The sequence below is a fragment of the Vulpes vulpes genome, chromosome 12, assembly GCF_048418805.1.
Source record: "Vulpes vulpes isolate BD-2025 chromosome 12, VulVul3, whole genome shotgun sequence".
NCBI lineage: Eukaryota > Metazoa > Chordata > Mammalia > Carnivora > Canidae > Vulpes > Vulpes vulpes.
The window spans coordinates 131537868-131560159 of NC_132791.1; the positions used below are offsets into that span (position 1 = coordinate 131537868).

The window sequence follows — 22292 nt, forward strand, 5'->3', positions numbered from 1 at the left end:
CTATCTCATTTTGTAGAGGACTTGAGGCAACATTTAAGAAACACAAGAAAACAGAAATATAAAATAACACAAAAGAAAAACTAAATTGGAATTGAATGTAAGAATAAGAAGTCAAAAGTAGGATGTGACAGGACAGAAATTGTTGCAGACAGGTAAAGTTCCACACACATTTGGGAACAGAGCCCAAGCAGCAGTTCCAAGCTTCCTGACCAAGAGAAAGGCAGCATTACTAACTTTACAATAAGCCTTAGGGAAAACCCATGGAAACACCGTGCAGGGGTAAACACACAGCACCCTGCCCGGGGCAACAATGCAGGGAGCCTGGCATCAGCCTGCACCCAGGAGGGACACACAGCATAGCACAGAGAGGACGCAGCCAACACGGCGGGGTGGGCTTCCACGGCACTTCACGAAGCCATGAACCAGTTCCACATGTTGGCCTCGCAGGGGATGTGGCCCACAGCTTGCTGGCAGGAAGCTATCACGGCCCTGCCCTCTGTGTCCTTCCATCCCCGTGTCAGCTGCACCGCGGCTCCCTCACCTCTTCTGAACCTCCAGGAAGAAAGAATCCGTCCTTTTCATCTGCAGCTCGTAGATGGCCCGGAGGATGTGCAGAGGAGCATTGAGCGCATCGTGCGCCATCTGAAGGCCATGGGAGGAAGCACGAGAGATGATTTAAAACTGCTTCAGGTGGGACACCTGGGTGGCTCAGCAGTTTGGCACCTGTCTTCGGCCCAGGGCGTGATCCTGGAGTCCCGGAATTGAGTCCCACACCGGGCTCCCTGCATGGGGCCTGCCTCTCCCTCTGCCTGTGTCTCTGCCTCTCTCTCTCTCTCTCTCTCTCTCTCTCTGTGTGTGTCTCTCATGGATAAATAAAAAATCTTAAAAAAAAAAAAACCAAAAAACTGCTTCAGGGCATCCTTATCCTCTGAACTCAAAACGGGTAAAACGGTTTTCCAAAGTTACCACGGGCTATAATTACTGAGTATCATGTGGTCACTTAAAGCAAATAAAGTTATAAGCTCTAAAACTTGGACTGTAGGATCTGCTCTGCTACTAGAAATATTCACAGGAAAACGTAAAGCATGGAAATACGAGGCCATCACGTGCAACAGCTGCCACCCACCGCAATGCGCCCACTGCTCGCTGCTTTGCAGATGCCACGTACTAAACTTTGACAACTGGCACCTGAGTCCAAAGAGGTGCTTCCTTCTGGTTTCTGAGTAACTATACTTGCTTTTCCCATCCCCACCCCACACTCTCTGACTCTCCCAGCAGTCATGGAATGTGCAGGGAAGAGCGTATCCCCAGGGAACATAAATAAGAAAATGCAACTCAGAAGCCACGAGGGGACACCATGCCTGGAAGGGCTGCAAAGTATCAGCAAAACTGCATGTGCTTATTTCACGGGACAGATATTTAAAGCTTTTAGACCCAAAAAGCCTAAAAACTACTGTTGCAAGAGCTTCTTTCTTCTGGATCAATTCTGCACGATTCAGACTGAGTCTTCAGGAAGTGACCTCTCAGCACGTCAGACTGAGGCATTTTCACACAAAGGGAGCAAAGAATCCATCCCTCGGAGTTCCCTCTCCGTCCACACCTCAGCCCCAGAACTCACCAAGAAACAAATTCTGGTGGGCTCGTCCAGGCTCTCCAGAGGGTCTAGCTTCTTTTGGTCTGGCTCACCAGGGCTGATGACTATGCCATCCACCTCCTCCTCTTGGTCTCCTCTCTCATCTTGCTCCAGGGCTGTGTGCTCAGCCGAGGTGTGGCTCTCCTTCTTGGAGGAGTACAGCATGATGGACAGGATCTGCAGATGGGAAACAGGCAGGGCAGGGGTGTGGCGGTGTCATGAGTAAGGACGTCATGCAGATCTCTAACCCTCAGATGGTACAAAATATTTGCCCTAACTTTGTAAAAGATACAGCAATTCCCAAGACAATGTAAAATTAATAAAAACAAAACAAAACATGTTCAATTTACCTGAAATCAAAAAAATACCTACTGAAACCACGAGGGATCGTTTACTAACTTTGCTGCTGACAACGTCAATTGGGCTCACTTTTAGAACGCACTTTGTTAATGAAATATAAGGAACTATGACAATATCTCCTGCCTCTGACCTAGCCAGTAACTCACCTTTTAGGAATTATGTAAAACGTGCTATGGTCAATGAAGCTGAAATCCACCCTCATGTTTCACTTGCAGCCATTACCCTGGTGATTCAGGGAAGTGGCCACCACACGCGCTCACTGCGTCTCAGTGCCATGCACTGTTTAACCTGCGTCTATGCGTGTGACAGGGACGCAGATGGAAACAACCAGAATAAGGCAATACATAAAATATTAACAAAGGCTGTGTTTGTGGGGCAGAATTTGAAGTTTTCCTTTCTTTTCCAGATTTCAAATTTTCTGCACTGTGGTTCTATTACTTGAGTCATAAAAAAATTTCGTTTTAAAATGTTTCCTCTGATGCTCTCCAGGTTTTGCATTATAACACTTCAGCAGTTTCCTGAGACCTAAGCAAACCTTCTCGTGGCGCCAGAGTGCAGGCTCTTGGCACTCAGCCTGTGTGTGACGGAGCGCGGCTGGTGGACCTCCGCCCGCACAGCAGTCTTTCTTGGACCTGCGGCTGCCCCTCAGTGCACAGAACCACACAGAACCTCAGTAATGCCACAGAGAAAAATCTGAGGCCCAGAAGGAACTGTGAGAAGGTAAAAATTATTGACTTAAATCCTTCATAAAATAAACATGACCGAGGATAAATTCAGAGTTAGGGACAAAGGGAAATGATAATTCAAGGACACACTTCATCACTGTGGTGCCATGAGTGGCCGTGCGCTTCCGTAACATACTTCCCCTCTGGTGCTCTCTAAACAAACATCAGATTCATTCTCCCCTGACAGGGAGTGCAGGGGTCGGAATCCCTGTTTCCAAGACGGGACACAAATCTAGGCTCGGCTCTGGGACTGCACAGCATGGTATGCACAGGGCAGTGCTGGCCATGGCCACCCCGCTACTCAGTCCACGCAGGGACCTACCCGCCAGCAGCAGGCAGTGCAGCAGCAGGACCCACACCCACCGCTTACCTCCAGATCCCGGAGGAGCCACGTTTTACTGAAACCAGTCCCTTTGCTGCACTTTTTCACCAGCAGCTTCAGCAAATCCGTCTGAAGGAAGGTGGTGTGGGTCTCTTCAAAACTGTGAGCCTGCCAAACACAAGGGACACCACCTGCCGCTGCCTCAAGGGAAGTAGCACGAGCCGGATGGGAAGAGCCCAGTCCCATTGAGTGGCCCAGGTCACGGCATGCAGAAATCCCAGAGTTGGCAGGAGGATGAAACGGTGAGCCTCAGCCCTCACCTGAGTCCATCTGCTCAGTACGTCCCCATCAGCAAGCCCAGGATACCCTGGGCTTGAGCCACGTCCTGCACCAGCGGCCCCCTCCGGGCTCTGCCTTCCCAAAGGCTTCCCTGTGTTCTTTGGACCAAAGCCTAAATTCCGACTCATGGCAGACGGGGTGCTGCAGACCCCCTGCCTGCTCCCCTGCTCTCTGTCCTGAAGGCCTGGGGGTATCCTCCTGCTGCTGACAACCACTCTCCCTGCACATGTCGCTCTGCCCAGACTCCTCATCCACCACTTCACGTGTCACCACCTTGCAGGGCCCGTGCTGTGTCCCTGGCAGGTTAGACTGTCAGCCCACCTTCTCTTGAGGTCAGTGCCACACAGCTCCACTTGGCTCTTGTTGCTCAACAAATATGTATCAAAACAGATTCAAAGAAATAGTTTGTGCCCTCAGGGCATTTATTTTCTCTTTCCTACCATAATCAAACAACTAAAACAAGGGGTGCCTGGGTGGCTCAATCGGTTGAGCATCTGCCTTCAGCTCAGGTCATGATCTCAGGGTCCTGGGATCGAGACCCGCATTGGGCTCCCTGCTCAATGGGGAGTCTGCTTCTCCCTCTGCCTCTCCCTCTCTCTCTCTAATAAATAAGATCTTAAACAAACTAACTAAAACAAAGCAAGTTGTGATAAATGCCGTGGAGGCAACAAATAGCAGCTGCAGAGCCTCAGAGCCCTCAACACGTGCTCAGAGCTGGGCCAGAGCCCGACCCCATCCATGCTGACTTTGTGTTGCCAAGCCCTTCTGTGGCAACCTGGGCAGTTCTGCCCAAATCCAGGGACCCACAGGCTGTTAAAATGAAACTCTTCTCTCACGGCAACTTCTGAGGGGAAGATCCTCCTAAAGGTGATCCCTTCCTTTGTCAGGCCCCTCAGGTACCAGAAGACCCACGTTCCCACAAGCAGGGGCTTCTTGTCTGACACCAGCTACCTCCCACCCCTGGCTCCTGACGTATCTGCTCCTTCCACCCCAACCACCAAGCCTATGGCTACGGGTTCCACGGGAGGCTGGTCCCCTGGTTCTCTTCTCCTTGCCCTATGATGGCCCCAAGGGAAGTGGGAAACTATTCTCTCCAGTTTCTGCCCATCTGCCATGGTGCCATGCCCATCAGGCAAATACTTGGTTCCATGAAACAGTACTAAAAAAAATACAAAGAACTGATACTGGGAAAATTCTGTTTCTTCCCTAAAATTATCCTTGTGCAAGACCCCAAGCATTCCCAGAAATAATCATGATTCTTTGGCTAACCACCCACCGAAATTAGATGGCACTTCCTTGCAGTAAATGCCCCACAGACACTAAATCACAGCAATTCACTAGCAACTGGAAAGTCACCATTACCTTTAGTGTTTTATACAGTCCTTTCAGGGCCAGAGACAGGACCCATGTTGCTTCTACTGCCTCGGGACACTGGCTGTCCATACTGGTCTGCAGAAGGTGACTGGCGATAAAGGCAAAGTGCTGGGAGTACTGGCTCAGCTGGGCCTGAGAGCTGCCGCATTCCTGTCCTTTCTGGACCAGCTGGTAGTCCTTCACTGGAGGGTGATGTCAGGCAGGAAGAGAAAGGCATGAAAGTACAGTGAATGCTTCCTGCAGCTAAGGCTCTTCCCCAGTAACGTGCCTTACCAAAGCAAGAACTGCAGGTCCCAAAATACAAATTGCCCTGGCTTCAAACCCAGCCATTACATTCAAGGCTGGCTTGCAGGTGAGCACAGAAATGGCCCTGGGCCACCAAGAGAGACAGTTTACATGCCTACTACTGTGCACAAACAGGCTGTCTCCAAGTGTTAAAGGGACTTCTTAATAGAGCATGGAGGTGGGACTTCTACTTCCAAACAAAACTAAGACAGGCTGGATAGATTCTCCTATCCTAAACAATCAGAGCATTAAAAAATATATAAGAAACAATGGTTTGCAGACACGAGGCAAAATGTAGTACAGGACTATGATCCCTGATAGAAGAGACATAAACCAGAGCAGCCCTCCCACCACCTGGCTTTCAGGAGACATTTCCAGGCTCTAGAACAGGGACCAGAAAGCTAAGCAGAGTCCTATAGGTCTCAGTGAACTGATGATAAAAAGGTGAGCTTTCAGGGAAGTCAAGGCAGCAAGAATTTATGGGGCAGATGATCACAAAGAAGGGAGACGCACAGATAGAGAGAGGGTTTGGGGGACCTCTGAGCAAAGCCACAGAAGCTTCCTCTTGGCTGAGTATGACCCGCACAAACATGTGGCAAGAAACCACCTAGTTCTAGGAAAGCAGTAGGATGAACAATTCTTGGAGCTCACAGAGCTGGGACTATTGTCTTTCCCCCAGTGAGAGTAGATGTTTCTTTGAGGGGGAGAGGGAGGACAAAACTATTTGAAGACAGGGACGCCTGGGTGGCTCAGTGGTTGAGCTTCTGCCTTTGGCTCAGGGCCTGATCCCAGATTCCCTCGATGGAGTCCCACACCGGGCTCCCCACAGAGAGCCTGCTTCTCCCTCTGCCTGTGTCTCTGCCTCTCTTTCTGTGTCTCTCAGTAATAAATATATAAAATCTTAAAAAAAAAGAACTATTTTGAAGACATAATAGTTCAAAATTTTCTGAATTTAATAGAAACTGTAAATCTACAGATCAATAAGCCCCCAAGAAGAAACAATAAAATCACATCCAGGTATATCCTAATTAAAATGCTAAAAAACAATGACTAAGAAAAAAAATCTTTAAAGTACCCAAGGAAAAGAGACACATTTGAAAAGTAACAGAGAATGAGAGCAAACCTTGTGGTAGAAACTAGGTATGCCACAAGTAAATGGATCAAAACCTTTTAAGTATTCAAAGAAAAACTCTTGGCCTAGAATTTCATATGCAACAAAATTATCTTTCGAAGATAAAATCAAAATAAATATAAATATTTGGTAGGACAAATCAAAACAAAAGCTCTGTAGCAGCAGACCTGTGATACAAGAAATGTTAAGGGAGGTTTTTCAGCTTGAAGAATGATACCAGGTAGATACCTGAGTTTACACAAAGGAATGAAATGTACCAGAAATGATAAATATGTCAGTAAGTAAATATAAAATATACCGTTTTTTCATTTTAAAATCTTTCTTAAAGTACCTTTTATTTTTTTATTCATTTAAATGAGAATTCTTTTTCTAAAAGATATATTTATTTACTTGAGAGAGAAAATGTGTGTGCATGTGAACAAGCTGGGGGCAGGGCACAGAGGAAGATGGAGAGAGAGAGAATCTTAAGCAGACTCGTCCCAGTGTGGGGCTCAATCCCACTACCTGAGCTGAAACCAAGAGTTAGATGTTTTACTAACTGTGCCACCCAGGTGCTCCAAAATATCTGACTTTTTAAAGCAAAAATAATGTTTTATTCTGAGGTTTATAATGTATAGAAGTAAAATGTGTGACAATTACAGCACCAAGGAATGGGGGTTAGAAATACAAAATCCATGCTTCCTCACTACATGTTAAGAGGTAGAATATTATTTGAAGGTAGTCCCAGCTCACCCGGCTGGAAGGCAAGCGCTCCGTTAGGTGGCAGGGCACGGCTCAAAACTCCACTCAGCAGAGCTCACTCACTATGCCCCGAGGCACACGCAGGAGCGTGCCCAAGAAATCCACTTTAAATGGAAAGACAGGGCAGCCTGGGTGGCTCAGCGGTTTAGCACCAACTTCAGGGCATGATCCCGGAGACCCGGGATCGAGTCCTGCATTGGGCTCCCTGCATGGAGCCTGCTTCTCCCTCTCTCTCTCTCTCTCTGTGTCTCTCATGGATAAATAAATAAAACCTTTTAAATAGATAGATAGATAGATAGATAGATAGACAGACAGACAGACACAGACAGGTCACAGTGAGCATACACACCACATGAATGTCAGTAATAAAACAAATGCTAGAGAAGCTATATAAATAGTAAAGTCAATTTCAGCCAAGGAATATTATCAGACATAAAAAGGATATATTTTGTACTGAGTTGAGAAACAGTTATGGTTAGAGTCCTCAACACTCCTCTCTCAGTAATCATTAGGACAGACAGAAAACCAGTAAGAGCATGGAAGACAACACTATCCACTGATTTGACCTGAATGACATCTACAGCCAACAACCCAGTATATGAATCTCTTTTTTTTTTTTAATTAAGGATTTTTTATTTATTCATGAGAGACAAAGAGAGAGAGAGAGAGACAGAGACAAAGGCAGAGGGAGAAGCAGGCTCCATGCAGGGAGCCCAACGTGGGACTCTATCCCGGGTCTCCAGGATCACACCCTGGGCTGCAGGTGGTGCTAAACCGCTGAGCCACCCCGGCTGCCATATGAATCTCTTCAAGTGCATATGGAACCTTACTCAAAACAGATCAAATTCTGGACCATAAAACAAGTTTCAATAATTGTAACAGGACTAAAATAATTCAAAGTATATTCTTTGACCCCAAGGGAATTAAACTTGAAATCAGTAACACAAAGATATCTGGAATATCCCCCCAAATATTTGTAAATTAAATAATAAACTCAGGTGCCTGGGGGGCTGAATCGGTTAGGCATCTGCCTTCAACTCAAGTTGTGATCCTGGGGTCCTGGGATCAAGTCCCGCATTGGGTTCCCCTCAGGGAGCCTGCTTCTCCCCTTGCCTGTATCTCTGCCTCTGTGTGTCTCTCGTGAATAAATAAATAAATAAAATCTTAAAAAAAAAAAGATTTAGTATAAATATACAACAGTTGAGAGAATGCAGTATTTGAGATAATGGTGTGTAACAGAACCCTAAATATACACACACTTCATCTGCCTTACTTCTCTCAGTCCAACAGAGATGCCAGGATAATTCAGTGGAGAACTAGTTTGTTCAACAAGTGGTCCTGAAACAACTGGAAGTTAATATGCAAAAAAGAAAAAGGAAAAGAACAAGAACCCTGGTCTTTACCTCACACCACACACAAAAGTAGCACAGACAAATGCTAATGCTGAAGCTGAATGTTTCAGAAGCAGAACTACGCACATACACTGACATACTCCAAGTGTTTCATGTTTCAATTAAGTCAAAGGTCTTATATTTTCACTGTTCTACTTATCAAGCAAAATGGAAAGGGATACAAACGTCAACACAATTATTCAGTTATTTTACATTCATGTAGCTTCTGATTCCACGATATGTTTAAATTACCCTAGAAAACAAATCATCAGCCAATGACAGTATTAGACGTTCAGACCCTAAACCAGAACTCCAAAGCTGTGTATACAAAATGATGGCATGGCAAGACCTTTCCAATCTACCCTCATTTAACCACATCACTTCACAGATGAGGAAAAAGCAGCTCAGGGAGTTATAACTTAAGCAAGAACCACAGAATCTTCACTGACTTCAGGGTATGCAGTCATTTGACAGCTCCCTTCTAAGAAAAAATAATTAGGCTTGGGACCTGTTTTCCTTTTCCGGGTTTTGACATCAACGATCACAGCCCTGTTCTTCTCCGTGAAGTGCTTCAAGATGATGACATTATGTGGCTCATTGGCATGATCCACATACACACAGCGGGTCCCCACGCAGAGGACCTAGAATGTGACAGAGACCAAGAAGGCAACTCAGAAGGCAGCAGACACAGGGACGGACCCATAACGGGACACAAGCCCATCCTCTGTTTGTGCCAGAGCTTCTATAGGGGCTCCAGGATGGGCTCTCCTGAGTCTAGCACCCCACCCCCCCGTACAGATGTGGTTTACATGCCCACAGGATGAAGCCATGTTTTCACAGCCCTCTCTGTTCCAACCAATTGTGAGACATGAGGATTAAAATGAGATCAAGATGAATGCCAAGTGAGAAACAACCATACTCAGAAGTTCTCTGTAATTTAATAGATTCATTACCTATTATTTAAAGTACTGGCTAATAAAATGAGTCAAATAGCTAAAATGTTAAAAATGCAGTTGAACAAACCATCCCATAATCCTGAAAGTATACCAATACCGTAAATGCAAATCATGTAACTGAAGGAAAGAAACTCCCAAAAATATATGCTATAGAGAGCCTGCTGTATGCAACAAGGACGGGAAGGTACGCTGGGCCTTGTAGTGCTATACCTGTGGGAAGCCGACCAGCACAAGCAGGGTGAAGATGTTGGTGTGCTTCAGCTGGAAAGGCAGCTGCCTGATACAGTGGTCTGTGAAGGCGGCGATGACGTCACGCCACAGTGGGGCACTGTTGAGGGACCGCAGGATCTCTGCCATGGAGCATGCCCAGTCCAAGCCCACCCGGCTGGAAGGCAAGCACTCCGTTAGGTGGCAGGGCACGGCTCAAAACTCCACTCAAGGCGTGCCCAACAGCCACTCACCCAATGGTTCAAGAACTTCAGAACAAAGCCTCTGTCACCTATACACTCAGTATACGGTTAGATTTTTTAAAAAAAATCTCTGTAAAAAGTCACACACCCATGTGCACTTGTGCACAATCACATTTACAGATAAAACCTAAGGAGGAAACATATTAACACAGCACCAGGTGCATTAAGATGGCACTTGTGGGGGATGCCTGGCGGATGCCTGGTGGGCTGAACATCTGACTCTTGATTTTGGCTCAGGTTATGATCTTGGGATCATGGGATCAAGCCCTAGGACAGGCTCTGTGCTCAGTGGGACGTCTGATATCGCTTTGCCACCGTACTCCCTATTCAAACACTCCTGCTCTCTCAAATAGTAAAAAGGAAAAGAAAGAAAAGAAAAGAAAAGAAAAGAAAAGAAAAGAAAAGAAAAGAAAAGAAAAGAAAAGAAAAGAAAAGAAAAAAAAAGAAAAAAAAAGAAAAGAAGAAAAAAGAAAAGAAAAAAAGATGGTGCAGCTGGGTGATTTTTTCCTCCATTTTCCATATTTGATATTGTGATTATGTTGCTTTATAACAAAGATAGACCTATTTTCTTGAACCCCAAAGCCTGTACTTATTGCTGCCAGGAAAAAAACCCACCAGAATATACTCCATCAGAAAGTTTAACCAGCAGATAGTGCCCAGATGTGAGTTTTAAGTACAATTTTAATGTCAGTTGACACCTTTTCTACTAAATCTCATCCTAATCTCACCAGAGATGCCTAGACACCAGCACACTGGATTCAATCCACAGCCAAATCATGGACCTAAAGGGCGGAGTGTGGGGGCTACCTGTCCAGACACACGGCTCCCAGGCTAAAGAGCAGGTGGGTGGTCTTCCAGCCATCTGGCACCACAGAACTGTCCCCTGCTGCAAACAAGGTATGCTTGGCGGAGAGGACTTTCACCACCGCAGCATCCACCTCCGCTGGTAAAAGGCGGGTGATGAGCTGGCCAAGAAGACCCAGCGTGAGGTGGTAGGTCTCATTCAGGTGGCCTACGTTTGAGATGACAACCTGAAACATGAGTGGGAGGACGTGCTCCAGGTCTATCACGGGGACTGTGGGGTCCTGCCGAGAGAGGGAGAGATGCCTGTTTACCATGGAATCCACATTAACCACAAATGAACACTGAGCCTGTTCACATCTTATTCATAGCTGGCCAGCTGCCGAAGGGACTATGCGGTGTCTTCACCAACAGCTGCATACAATCACGTGTGAACATTCTCCGGCATCATCCTGTGACACTACATCTAACTATACAGCTCTCAGGGACACACAGATGGTTCTTAACAGGTGGTTTCAGTACACGGCTTTCCAAAAAAATGTATTTTTCCACATATACCACCACCCCTCTTCCAGAGAAGAAAATACCATTTGTCTCTTACCAACTTTAAGGGAGGTAACATGGCTGCTAGTAATCCCAAAATCCTTTTCTGGGAACACTCAGCAAACACCTGCTCAGGACTTGGAGTAACCGCCTTTTCCTCGATGGACTCCTGAGACAACATGACTGTATTCTCAGCATCTGAGTTATAAAACATCAAATGTTCGGATTTTGCCAGGTTGTGAACACGTACAAATAGGCAAACAAACATGCTGCTAGACAACAGAGACCATCCTGCTCCAGGAGGCCTTCCCGACCACCCCACGAAAATGCAGAGCGCCCCCAAGTCTGCTCTCTGGGGCTCAGGCCACTTTCACCTGTAACACATCAAACCAGTGATATGGGTTATCTGTCTGTCTCCCCTGAGGTATATGCTCACCACAAGCACCCAGAGCTGGACCTGGAGCACGGCAGGTGCCCGGTGAGCGCCTGAGGAAGGAGTGAACCACATGTGGACCGGGACTGACCAGGAAAGCTGGCCTGTTATCTGGAAGGTGGAATTATGTGCACTGCACAGATGAGCACGCCCCACAGATGGGGCAGGATGCCAGGAGCTCACCTCTGCCTCCGTCAGGAAGCAGGCAGTTGAACAGATGCTGCCGCCGTGGTTGCCCCAAGAGGAGGCTCTTCAACCCATGGCACCTCCATTGACCTTGAAATGCAGCTCTGAGTTTGCCGCAGCCGTCCCAAGGCAGACAGCTCAGGCCCCCACAGTGGAGCGACACTATACCCTCCAGGGCTCCAGCCCCATGCACCTGTCCATGGGACTCCCCGTGTATTAGCCTGGGGGCTTCCCACTCTGGGGTTTTTGCTCCTGTTGCCCAGAAACCCCTTCCCCACAGGGGAGGGTAGCACAGCTAAAGTTCCTCGCAGCCCAACCTTTACGAGGCTTCCTGTGGATACTGTCTATTCCAGTTAGACACCAGTAGGTGCCAGCACCCACTCATCACTCTCTCCTGGACAGAGTCGCATTCCTACTCAGATTACAGTGACCTTAGTCTCCACCTTCCCAGACTGCAAGCTCCATGAGGGCAGGAGCTATGTGTGTGTGTGTGTGTGTGTGTGTGTGTGTGTGTGTGTGTGTGTGTGTGTGTGTCTGCCTGTTGTTCCCTGCTGTACCCCCCACACTCTAGCAGACTGCTTGGCACACAGAAGACTCAGTAAATTCGGGAATCACAAGGGAGGAGAGCAGACAAAGTGAAGGGAAGTGGACTTTCAAAGTGTTATTAGTACCACCGATGCAAAACTGAGAAACCAGGAGCCCCTGGTCACTAGCCAGTGCAATACATCACTCAGGGATAGGTCTGTGAGCATTTAAGATAGAAGAGATGAAGGTAATGATCACAGAGCCTTTACCTGGAAGCCTTGCAGGGGTGCTACCATCTGCAGGTGTGTCTGAGATTGGAGTCTGGCATGAAGGACCATTCATTAAGGATGCACCTTCTTCATCTGCCTTACTTCTCTGCCTGCTATCTAAAGGTCTGACTTCCTTAGGACCATCTTCCTTTCCCTGAAAACAAAATGTAAAGGAGTTTGCTCATTAATGCTGTCATACAGTTTTTAAAATCATTAGCCAGTCTTTAGAGACTGAAATACTTTTGAATTCCATAAGAAAATGTCCCTCATTCCTGATGACAAATCTATGCTCTAATTAAGACAGTAATCACTGCACTCCATCTCCCAAACATCTCCCAAATGCCCCTGTGCCAGCTGCAGTCTCACAAGCAATGACTCCACTATAAACCTCTAATACGTTCTACTGAGCTTTGAGAAGCCATGTATGGAAGGTTCTTCCCTTGGGAAGAAGAAAAAAACAAAGACATGGAGTTCCTTCTACCACACAGAGCTGGTCTATACCTCTGGGAATTCTACTTTAGCAAGGAAGTAACAAGGAGCCTTGTTACAGGGGCTCTCACTGGAGTGGGAGGGTTTCCTGGGTTCAAGAGTCGGGCAGTGAACCGCTCAGACTGGCAAGATGACAGCTCTTGGCTTGCATTTCCTGAGACCTTTTTCCTTGAGCTAGGGAAAGCCTCTGTGGATGAGCCTGAAACATCTTTCTGCAACAAAAATTAAGGAAGCACTCAAACACAAAGGCATGGGACGGACTCAGAGGCCAGTTGGAAGGAGCTTCCACTCACTAAACATGGGACAATTTCAGCATCAAAATATGTAATGAAAAATAGATTTTAAAGATTTTGGTTTTAAGTAAGCTTTCTGCCCAACGTGGGGCTAAACTTACAACCCTGAGATTAAGAGTTGCACACTCTAAAGACTGAGCCAGCCAGGTGCCCCGAACAGTCATCGATTTTAATTTATGGAATAAAAAGAAATCCATCCAGGTCATTCTGACAGATTAATGGATAAGAGGAAACACAGGGAGCGGAGTGCTCATGGGTGGCATGTGCTAAGATGCTAGGAGCTCAAAGGAAGACACAACTATTTCCAGGCTCAGAGGTGAAGACTGTTGCTACTTACAACATCCTCTCTGCCTCATCACCATCTGTGGGTGGTTAAAATGCTGCCTGGAGAAGCTGTTTTGTGGTCAAAAGTATTGACCACTCTGAAGCTCAGGCCGCCTGTCTTATGCTGTCTCTCTGCCGAATGAAGGGGATGGTTTTCACCAGCCATCATCGCTTCTGTGTTCCTCTAAAGGACAATGGGATCAAATCCCACCAAACGGGGGATCCCTGAACCAGGAAACACCAGCTGCTCCTCAGGTAAAGTCAGGGGGACTCACAGCACCAGCTCAAGTTTCAGAGGCAGCATTGCAGAACGTATGCTGTGCTCTTCCACAAAACCAACCTTAGGATTGTGATCACAGGCTCCACCTGGATCCAAAAGGCTTTCCTTCTACTCACACAGGAACACGCAAACCACTATATCCATTCAGAAAGCAGAGCTCTTAGTATTACTGGTCTACTGGCTCACTATAAAAATAGCTTCAAGGGCCGCTGGGCGGCTCAGCTGGTTAAGGATCTGGTTCTTGGTTTCTGCTCAGGTCATGATCTCAGAGTCGGGAGATGAAGCATGGGTATGGAGTCTGAGATCCTGTCTCCCTCTCCCTCTGCCCCACAGCCACGCACGTACCCTCTCTCTCTCTAAAATACTAACAGCTTCACATACGAGGTATTCACCATGAGCCAGGAACTCACCTCCTTAGGTGCATAGTCTTCCTTCCTTATACTCCCACCAGAAGGCAGGTAACAGGAGCAGTTAGCACTGACATGGAACGTACTACAGACACTGTTTTAAGCACTGTACACACATTAGCTGGCGATGTGATATGTGTAAATCCTCAGAATAACCCTATGGGATGGGTACTACTATTCTCACCCCATTTCGCAGACAGGAAAGTGAAGCAGATTGTGGTAATGTGCCCAGGACCTGGAAGAGCAGTGGCTGGAACCCAGGGTCTGGGTCAAGAGTCTGTGCCTCAACCTCTCTGCTCTGCCCCCACCCCTAAGTGGCTCCTCGTTTCGGCCTGAGATTTCTGTGTAGTAATACACTGTGACGTACACTGTAGTACATAGAAAGGCTTTTATGTGGCGGGTCCTCAGGGTCCCAGACAGCTCTCTCCTCCTCTGCCGTGCGAGTGGGCACAGTGACAGGTGGGGCCCGACTTTCTGGACTAGGTTCACCATCTGGCAATATACCAAGGAGAGCTAGAGCTTTCAGACCTGCATGGGGAGCAAATGAGGGAATGGTTAGAAGTTTTACAGTGAGGTCATTTCCTGCAAATGCCATACATCATTCTACACTGCATGGAGAAAGATGGCTGGGTTCCCCACGAAGCAAACCGAAGCGTGCCAACACCAACCTCCCTGGCTATCCACATCTAATTGGCTCCTGACATCAAGCACCTAAAGCCTGAGGAGGCATGCCTAGACTTGATTAACAGCAGAAGACCAAGACAAGACAGGACTGCCTACAAAGAAGGTCATTAACATGACAATGCACAGTAGCCCCACACAATCAGATGTCTACACTCCCACTGACAAGCTCTGAACCACTGTGCACGTGCTGCCTAACCAGGTGTCCCTACCTCACACCAGAACAGGGAACCTCGAACTCCCAACACCTCAGAAGTGGAACACGCACATTAGGTTCTCCTCAGTGCCCCTCAGTAAAGTCAAAGTCAGCCAGGTATTTTACTAATCAAGCAACTATAACTACAAACGGCCCTCATCTAGAATGCAGTTACGTGGAGATCTGCACACCTGGGTCAAAACAATACTCCTTCAGCAAAGCTAAGCCAAGCAGGCTCAAACACCAAGTGTTTCATCCACAGACATTAAGAGTCTTAATTACTACTTTTTTTTACATCTTCACGTGAATATTTTAGAGAAATTAAATGCATTTTTAATGTCATTTTTCTCAAACGCACATAGGAATGTGGACTGAACTCAGAAGCAGGTGAACTCAGAACTGCCCCTTTCTCCCTTGCCTGGGGTAGAAAGTGGGTCGGGCTGCCTCTCACCAAGCACAGAATTCCACTTCTGCAAAGGCTCTTCCCACCCAAGCAGCTGAGAGTCGTCCTGGTCCTATGCACGAGGAACAATTACCTTTTCCCTGGTGAGCCTTCATCAGACAGTCCCCGACAAGCTGCATGCACTGGCTCCGCAGCAGGCTGGCACTGCCACGGTCCTGGGGATTCAGCTTCTCACCATCCACGTCCTCTGCACTGGCCAGGTGGGCGCTGTAGAGAGCCAGGGCAGCAAAGAGCAGCCAGGCGTAGTTGTGGATGTACGGCTGGATGAGCCTCTGCCGGTCGCTGATCCGGATAGTCACCATCGGGTGGGCTGTGACGCCGTGGGTGGGCAAGTGGCTGCAAAGGCAAGACATGCTCATGGCGTACAAGCCTTTGTGAGGGCTCGAAAAGAAGGCAGTGCTCAGGGTCAGCACTGGGCACTGTGACCTCTAAGGCTGTGGTAACTGAAGTTTAAACACCCTTTGCCTAGAACAACGAAGCAACACAAACACTGTACAAGCCACTTCAGGATCTCATGCCCCCATCCCTGCCCGGGCAAAACAATGCCTCTGGAGAGCAGGTGCCAAGGAGCCCTCACTGTGAAATGCTTAGAATGTGATAATATCATTTTGGTAATGTGAGAAAACACTCATTTTCAGAGATGGATATGGAGTGCATATGAAGGAAATGATCTAATGTCTGTGAATTGCTTTAAAATACTGTAATAAAGGAAAAAAGGAATAGGCTAAGCACATACAGCAAGCTCTGCCTAGCTGTGGAATCTGCATAGTGGCGACAAGGGGATTCAGAGTACAAGCATCTTTACTTGTGGGTGTGTTTTAAATCTGTTATAGTAAAAAGGTTTTTATCACTGAGGAAAACAAAAGGCGAAGGAGTACACAAAGAAGGCACTCTGTGGCCAGAGGTCATCACAGGCATACCCGTAGGAGTATCTCTTTGCCGCGTAGCACCCATAGCAAAGATCGAAGTCATCACAGACGTTGCAGTTCATCCTCCGGCCGATGATCAAACCCTGGCAGTGGTCACAGGTAAACTCCATGCTGACCATCTCGTGATCATCTCCATGGCCCTCGGGCTTCACCCCACCTGAGGAAAGAACATCAGCATGAGGTCATCGGGCTAAGGGCTTCCAGAAGTGCTAGTTTCCAAACACTGACTATCCAGAAGCAGGACTCTGCCAAGTTCCTGCTCAGGATGTGAGGGGTCACAGGCATGTTCTGGATCCAGACTGTCCTGCCCAGGGCTCCCAGGACGGAACTTCTCAGCCATGTACCAGGGATAGACCCCTAACACAGCCCCACACAGCCCCACCAGTTCCCATCATGACCACCACCTAACAGAGACAAGTCCGTGTACCCACCGTGAGCCGTCTCCTGTGTGACCCCTCCTCTGACAAACACGAAGTGTCTGCTATGTATTCCTGTTAACAAGCACTGAGGAGTGACCAGGTTTTTGCTCTCACTTTTTCATTCCAGAACCACAGACTCCACAACCTCAAACCCAGTGAGTGAGAAACTGTCCATGTCCTATGTGGTCCAAGCAAGCTCCACCACATCCCGCTCACCACTCCGGGCAGCTGACCCACTTCTGCTCCTACTGCCGAGGACCTGGTCCAGGCACTAAGTCCCTTGTCGCTGCTGTGACTGCCTCCCTAAAGGACACTCCCATAAGGCCGGAGCACCTTCCTCCAGCAGAAGTCTGCTGATGTCAACACCCCACTGCCCCAGGGTCCAGGTCTGGGAGCCCCTGTCTCAGCCCATCACTCAGCCGGAAAGACACTGACACACCACAGATGCTCACTCCTGGGCCTGGACTCACTCTGTGTCTTCACATCACACAGCTCTGACTTTCTTCAGAGACCGAGTCACATCGTACCTCCCGCTGCCTCCCAAGCTGTCCCTGCAACAGGGATTGTGGCTACTTCTGAACTTGTGTGGCCTGAACCCTTTACCCCCTACCTGTACCCCAGCATGCACACCCTTGTCCTGGGACGTACACTGTGCAAGGACATCCAGGCCCCTGCTAAGACTGTAAGTGCTCCCAGGACAGGGCGGTAGCTTGCACGATGGGGCTAGGCACACGGCTGCTCAGACTGTCAATCTGCTGTACATCAGGTATAGTCAAGAATTTCTGAGGGCTGCTTTTGTGTGTATATCTACTTGTAAACTCCGCATGATTCAGAGAGAAAAACTGTGCTCCGGAAACTCAGCTGAATGTACATTCAGTGGTGCTGTGTGTTCACCGAGTACCTACACCCAGCAAGAGGGAAGACAGAAGCACCTCAGGTAATAGCTATGGAGCTTCTCGTTCACTCAGGGAGATAAGTCTCCTATCTGCCCACGGGTCAGGGCATACCACCAGCAGTATTTCTATCTCGCACAAGAGGTGTTACACAAATCATAAGGTCACAGAAAATAGAGCAATGACTGGCTCGGGGGCGGCACATACCTAGGAAGCAAGTTTTGCAGAGATCCATGTCACTGCACTGCAGACACCGGTAGCGGTGCCAGGGGGCAATCTCATCACACCCATCACAGGAGATGTCCACGTTTAGCAGGTCGCAGTAGCGAGCAATGAACATGTGCATCTGTAGGGAGAGATACACACAATTAGCCCACAGACTTTCCGATGGGGCCAAGACTTATCAATCAAGCCGTCCTCCAACAGGTACTTAAGATCTACCACGAAGCCAGGGGCGAGGGTGAGGAGAGGGAGGAGCCTGGAGTCTACTGGGGAATCCCTTTGAGGACCGCACAGGGTGACAACAGCTCTGATGTATGAAGTCAGGGGCCAAGGAAACCCTGCAGAGGGCACCAGAGACTGTCAGGAAAGGTCATGGGGCAAGACCTGGTTGAGACCCGAGAGATAGACTGGTATCTGCTGCAGGGAGGCAGGTGGCAGGCATGCCAAACAAAATTTGAGTTCTACAGGAAGCACCAAGAGGCCAGATAGCAGTTCCAAAGACTGGCCGTCTCTCAGCACCAGGCTGCAGAATGCAGGAGACCAAGAGACAGGTGTGGTACATGATCACTCGGAGTGTTCTCAAAGTTCCTTTGCTGAGTGGAGGATGGACTGAAGGAGTCCAGGCCACAGCCCCGGAGACCGGTCACGGGAGCAGCTGTCAGAGTACCCTGTGATGGGGCAGGGGCCGCACGGCACCAGGGGAGACACAGCGGTGCAGGGGGAAGGCCCAAATGGTGTGGCACCTCGGGCACGGACCAGACGCAGGGTCAAGAAAGGCGAGGTCAAGAACATCCAGACTTCTGGCTTGGGGACTGGGTGGGACAGAGCAGTTTTCGGAGAGCAAGCAAGCTGTTTGTACTGGAGAGTGGCCATAGGCCTCGGTACAATTTCTCTTCACAGCCCAGAGTGATGGGATATTAGTCACTAAGTCACAGAGGCCACATCAGCGTGCCCCATGCAAGCCCCAGAGAGGTGCTATGTGAGCACCGTAATGGCACACAGCAGGCATGCACCACCACAAACACGAAGGACTCTGAGGCAGGAGCCACTTGGTATCACATATTCTGACACACCAACATCTCACATGAAGATAGATGTGGCAGGTTGGTGCACGTCAGAACAACAGAATTCCAATTCCGAGTGCACATGGCTGCTTCTGCGCCCAGCAGTCAGCCCGTGATGAAGATCTGGCTCCCGCTCCTACGCCCGCAGGAAGGGAGCGTGCTACCCGAGGATGCGAGAACCCAAACCCTTGGGCAATCCTTTCTCTCACTGTAAATTAATAAGCTGGTACTTTATGTCATGCTCAGGCTGCACAAGCCCACGCTCTGAGTCCAGTTCTACCGGAAGGAGCTGTGCTCTGAATGTGGTCAACCCCAGGCCACAGAGCAGAGTTGTTTCCCTAGGATCCACTCAATCCAGGGTTCAGGGACCCCCTCCCTCCCCTCCCAGGCCACAAAGCAGAGTCGTCTCCCTAGGATCTGGTCAATCCAGGGTTCAGGGAACCCCTCTCACCCCCAGGCCACAGAGCAGAGTCAGTGACAGCATCTCCCGAGGGTGTGAACTAACACTGGGAGCCCTCTGGGACATGGTCTGCTGACATTCCCCTGGGCAGTCTCCTCTCCAAACTCCCAGCCAATCACTTCAGAAAACTCCGGTCAAGAGGTCTTACTTTCCTCTGCTTCTCTGGATCTTCCTGGGCTATTTTTTCATACCAGGCCTCAAACATGCCATCCTGACACTCATCCATCCATTCTGAATTCTGCTTGGCATCCGCGAGCTCATCTTCTTCACTGCACTGGCTGAAAGGACACAAGCAGAGAACAGGATGCCTCTCCCAATAACCCACAGGTGCTGGGTGGCACACTGTCCCACAGGTCTAATGACGGAGCATTTTCAGACTTCCAAGCGGAAGGCGTGCACCTCTGGTTTTTCAAAGCCCCATGATGTCCAGGCTGCTGACAGCCCAGGGCAGTAAGGGAAATGCCCCTTCCAGAGCAGACGACCCTGAATGAGGACTCAGACCTTGCCAGCCTCATGTGGTGAAGCTACCATGTGCTGGCGCTGCAGCCCAGGTGGCTCTGGTGGATCAGCAGGAGAGAGGCAGGCACCCCAGGGAATGGCGCTCCTATCAGCTGCCTGGCCCTCACATGGCACTCAGCCCTGGTTCAGGGCTCCTCATTGCAAACAAGGAGTTTCATACAGGTAATCTCACAGGCTCCTTTTAGATGCAAAGTCATGAATTTCTGTAATTTCGGTTTCTAGTTTGTTTTAGCAACCAGAACCTCAAATATAAAAGGATCTGCTGAACCACAAATGCAAACCATTTACCAACAGACACATCGCTGATTCTGGTGTGTGAACAGACTGTGGTCAGGCCTGCTCACACTCCAGCTGGGTGCTGGGGGACCAGGGCGCAGGGGGTGGGCAGGACTCTGGGCACACCCGTGGGCTCATATGCCACCCCAGCTACATCCACCCACAGAGGGCGATGCCAGTCTCTGGGATAAGGAGTCAGGGTAGTTCTGGCTCCTCTTCCCAGAATGTCTGAGAAAGTGGAGCCTGTACCAAGGCTGACTCACTAACTTCCCCTCCCCATGCTCTCCTTCGCCTGTTCTGTTCTCTCTTCTATGTACACGAGTGGCTGATGGGAGGTAGACTCAGGCAGGGTGGAGAGACACAAAGAATGGGAAGGAAAAAAAATCCACGTACTGTTGTTTCTCACATCCTAAGTCCTTACGATGTGCAAGAGGTTACAAAGGCTAAAATCCCACATGCATGTAATCAAAAAATAAAAAGATTCTCCAATTCAATAAGCTCCAAAACCGCAGAGGGTCCAGGTCCTCTTGACCCACCTCCACCAGCTTCCAGACCCTTCCATGCAGCTGACACTGCTGTCAACTGAGAAGCATCGCCATCTACCCTCCACCATCACCTCCAGGTGTAAGGAGAGGGAACTGAGGCACAGCAGGGTCAAACGAGTGGCCCAGGGCCACCCAACTCGGTGTCAGCAGAGCCAGGACGTGCTCCAGGGAGTATCACGCCAGCAGCTACACTCTGAGCACTCTGCCTCAGGAACTGCAGGCTGCAGTTCTGGCTTCTTACCTGATCACGCTGTCGTGGATGCTTATATTCTCTTGTGACAGTTTCATGAGGAGGTGTGGTAACCCAATGTCCACAAAGAAAGCGAGATCGCCGGGTTCCCAGCCCATATCCAGAAGGTGGAGCAGGGCTGTCTGCACACAGGACAAGGCAGGCAGCAGCGACCTAGGGGACCCATGAAACAGGGCATTACCCAGGCTGCCCATCACAGGACGCCAGTCAGAACCTGGGGTGTCTGTGAGCGGAGAGCACAGGGGCCAGCCGTCCTTTCAAATTCCCGCATCCCACACAAGCCCCCTTCAAAGGACAGTTTGGCAAGGGTCCTGCAAGTGCGCTGTGAGGCTTCCGCCCGGCCACGCCTATCTCAGGGTAGCCTTTGGACAAGGCCGGGGAGGAAGAATCACATCCTGACAAGGAGCCAGCCCCAAACGAGCACAGGTCATTCATTCAGCGCAGACTGATGAGGGACGAGACTGGGGGATGGCTTCTCATTCCTGTCTTAAAACTGCACTGAAACATGAGCAACTGTACAGGTCAGGCCACACATTCTCATGGAAACCAAGGGCTGGCCCCTTGAAAAACAACACAGCACATGGGAAAGGCTGGAACAAATGTACAAGTGCCTCCAAGCGACCAACTGGCTCTAGAGGGTAACACCAGAGGGTGTCTTTTTTACTTTGTGTTTTTCCACATTTTCAACACTGAACATGTATTTCTTTTAAAGTCAGCAAGAACAGAAATGATGTTTTCTGTAGAAATGATAAAGTTATACCATACCTGTCATTCATGCTGCTAAATTCTTTAACTGCTTTAACCAAAAACAGAACAAACTGGTAGTAAGTGTCTCGAATCTCTTTGCGCAGACGTGCACCACAGCCCTCCATGTGTGCGAAATAACTGGAAGCAGAGGGAAGCACCGATCACTCCGGGGCCATCACTGAGCTGACGATCGTTACTCCTTACGTGAAGCCAGACCAAGCAGCAGCGAGCTGACAGTGCGGCATGGAGGCAGGAGCACAAGGACCAAACTTCAGGGAGTGATAGCTCGAGGCCGTCAGTAGTATGGGAAGGCAAGGATTCCTGTTACTCTACACCCACCCACCCCGTCG

General features: G+C 48.9%; 1 protein-coding gene across 2 annotated transcripts in view; it reads right to left on the minus strand.

Moving 5' to 3' along the window:
- Positions 1 to 22292, minus strand: part of ZZEF1 (zinc finger ZZ-type and EF-hand domain containing 1) — a 101274-nt gene that overhangs the window by 12175 nt on the left and 66807 nt on the right. For both annotated transcript variants that reach the window (XM_072729964.1, XM_025989087.2), the window contains exons 31-46: positions 21961 to 22080; positions 21187 to 21348; positions 19754 to 19883; positions 18067 to 18205; positions 16539 to 16704; positions 15692 to 15954; positions 14646 to 14806; positions 12486 to 12639; positions 11131 to 11270; positions 10536 to 10813; positions 9469 to 9643; positions 8811 to 8943; positions 4742 to 4935; positions 3089 to 3208; positions 1619 to 1810; positions 542 to 642 (exon numbers count right to left, since the gene is read on the minus strand). In XM_072729964.1, coding sequence (XP_072586065.1) covers positions 542 to 642; positions 1619 to 1810; positions 3089 to 3208; positions 4742 to 4935; positions 8811 to 8943; positions 9469 to 9643; positions 10536 to 10813; positions 11131 to 11270; positions 12486 to 12639; positions 14646 to 14806; positions 15692 to 15954; positions 16539 to 16704; positions 18067 to 18205; positions 19754 to 19883; positions 21187 to 21348; positions 21961 to 22080 — 2628 coding nt within the window. The remainder of the gene's footprint in view (positions 1 to 541; positions 643 to 1618; positions 1811 to 3088; positions 3209 to 4741; positions 4936 to 8810; positions 8944 to 9468; positions 9644 to 10535; positions 10814 to 11130; positions 11271 to 12485; positions 12640 to 14645; positions 14807 to 15691; positions 15955 to 16538; positions 16705 to 18066; positions 18206 to 19753; positions 19884 to 21186; positions 21349 to 21960; positions 22081 to 22292) is intronic.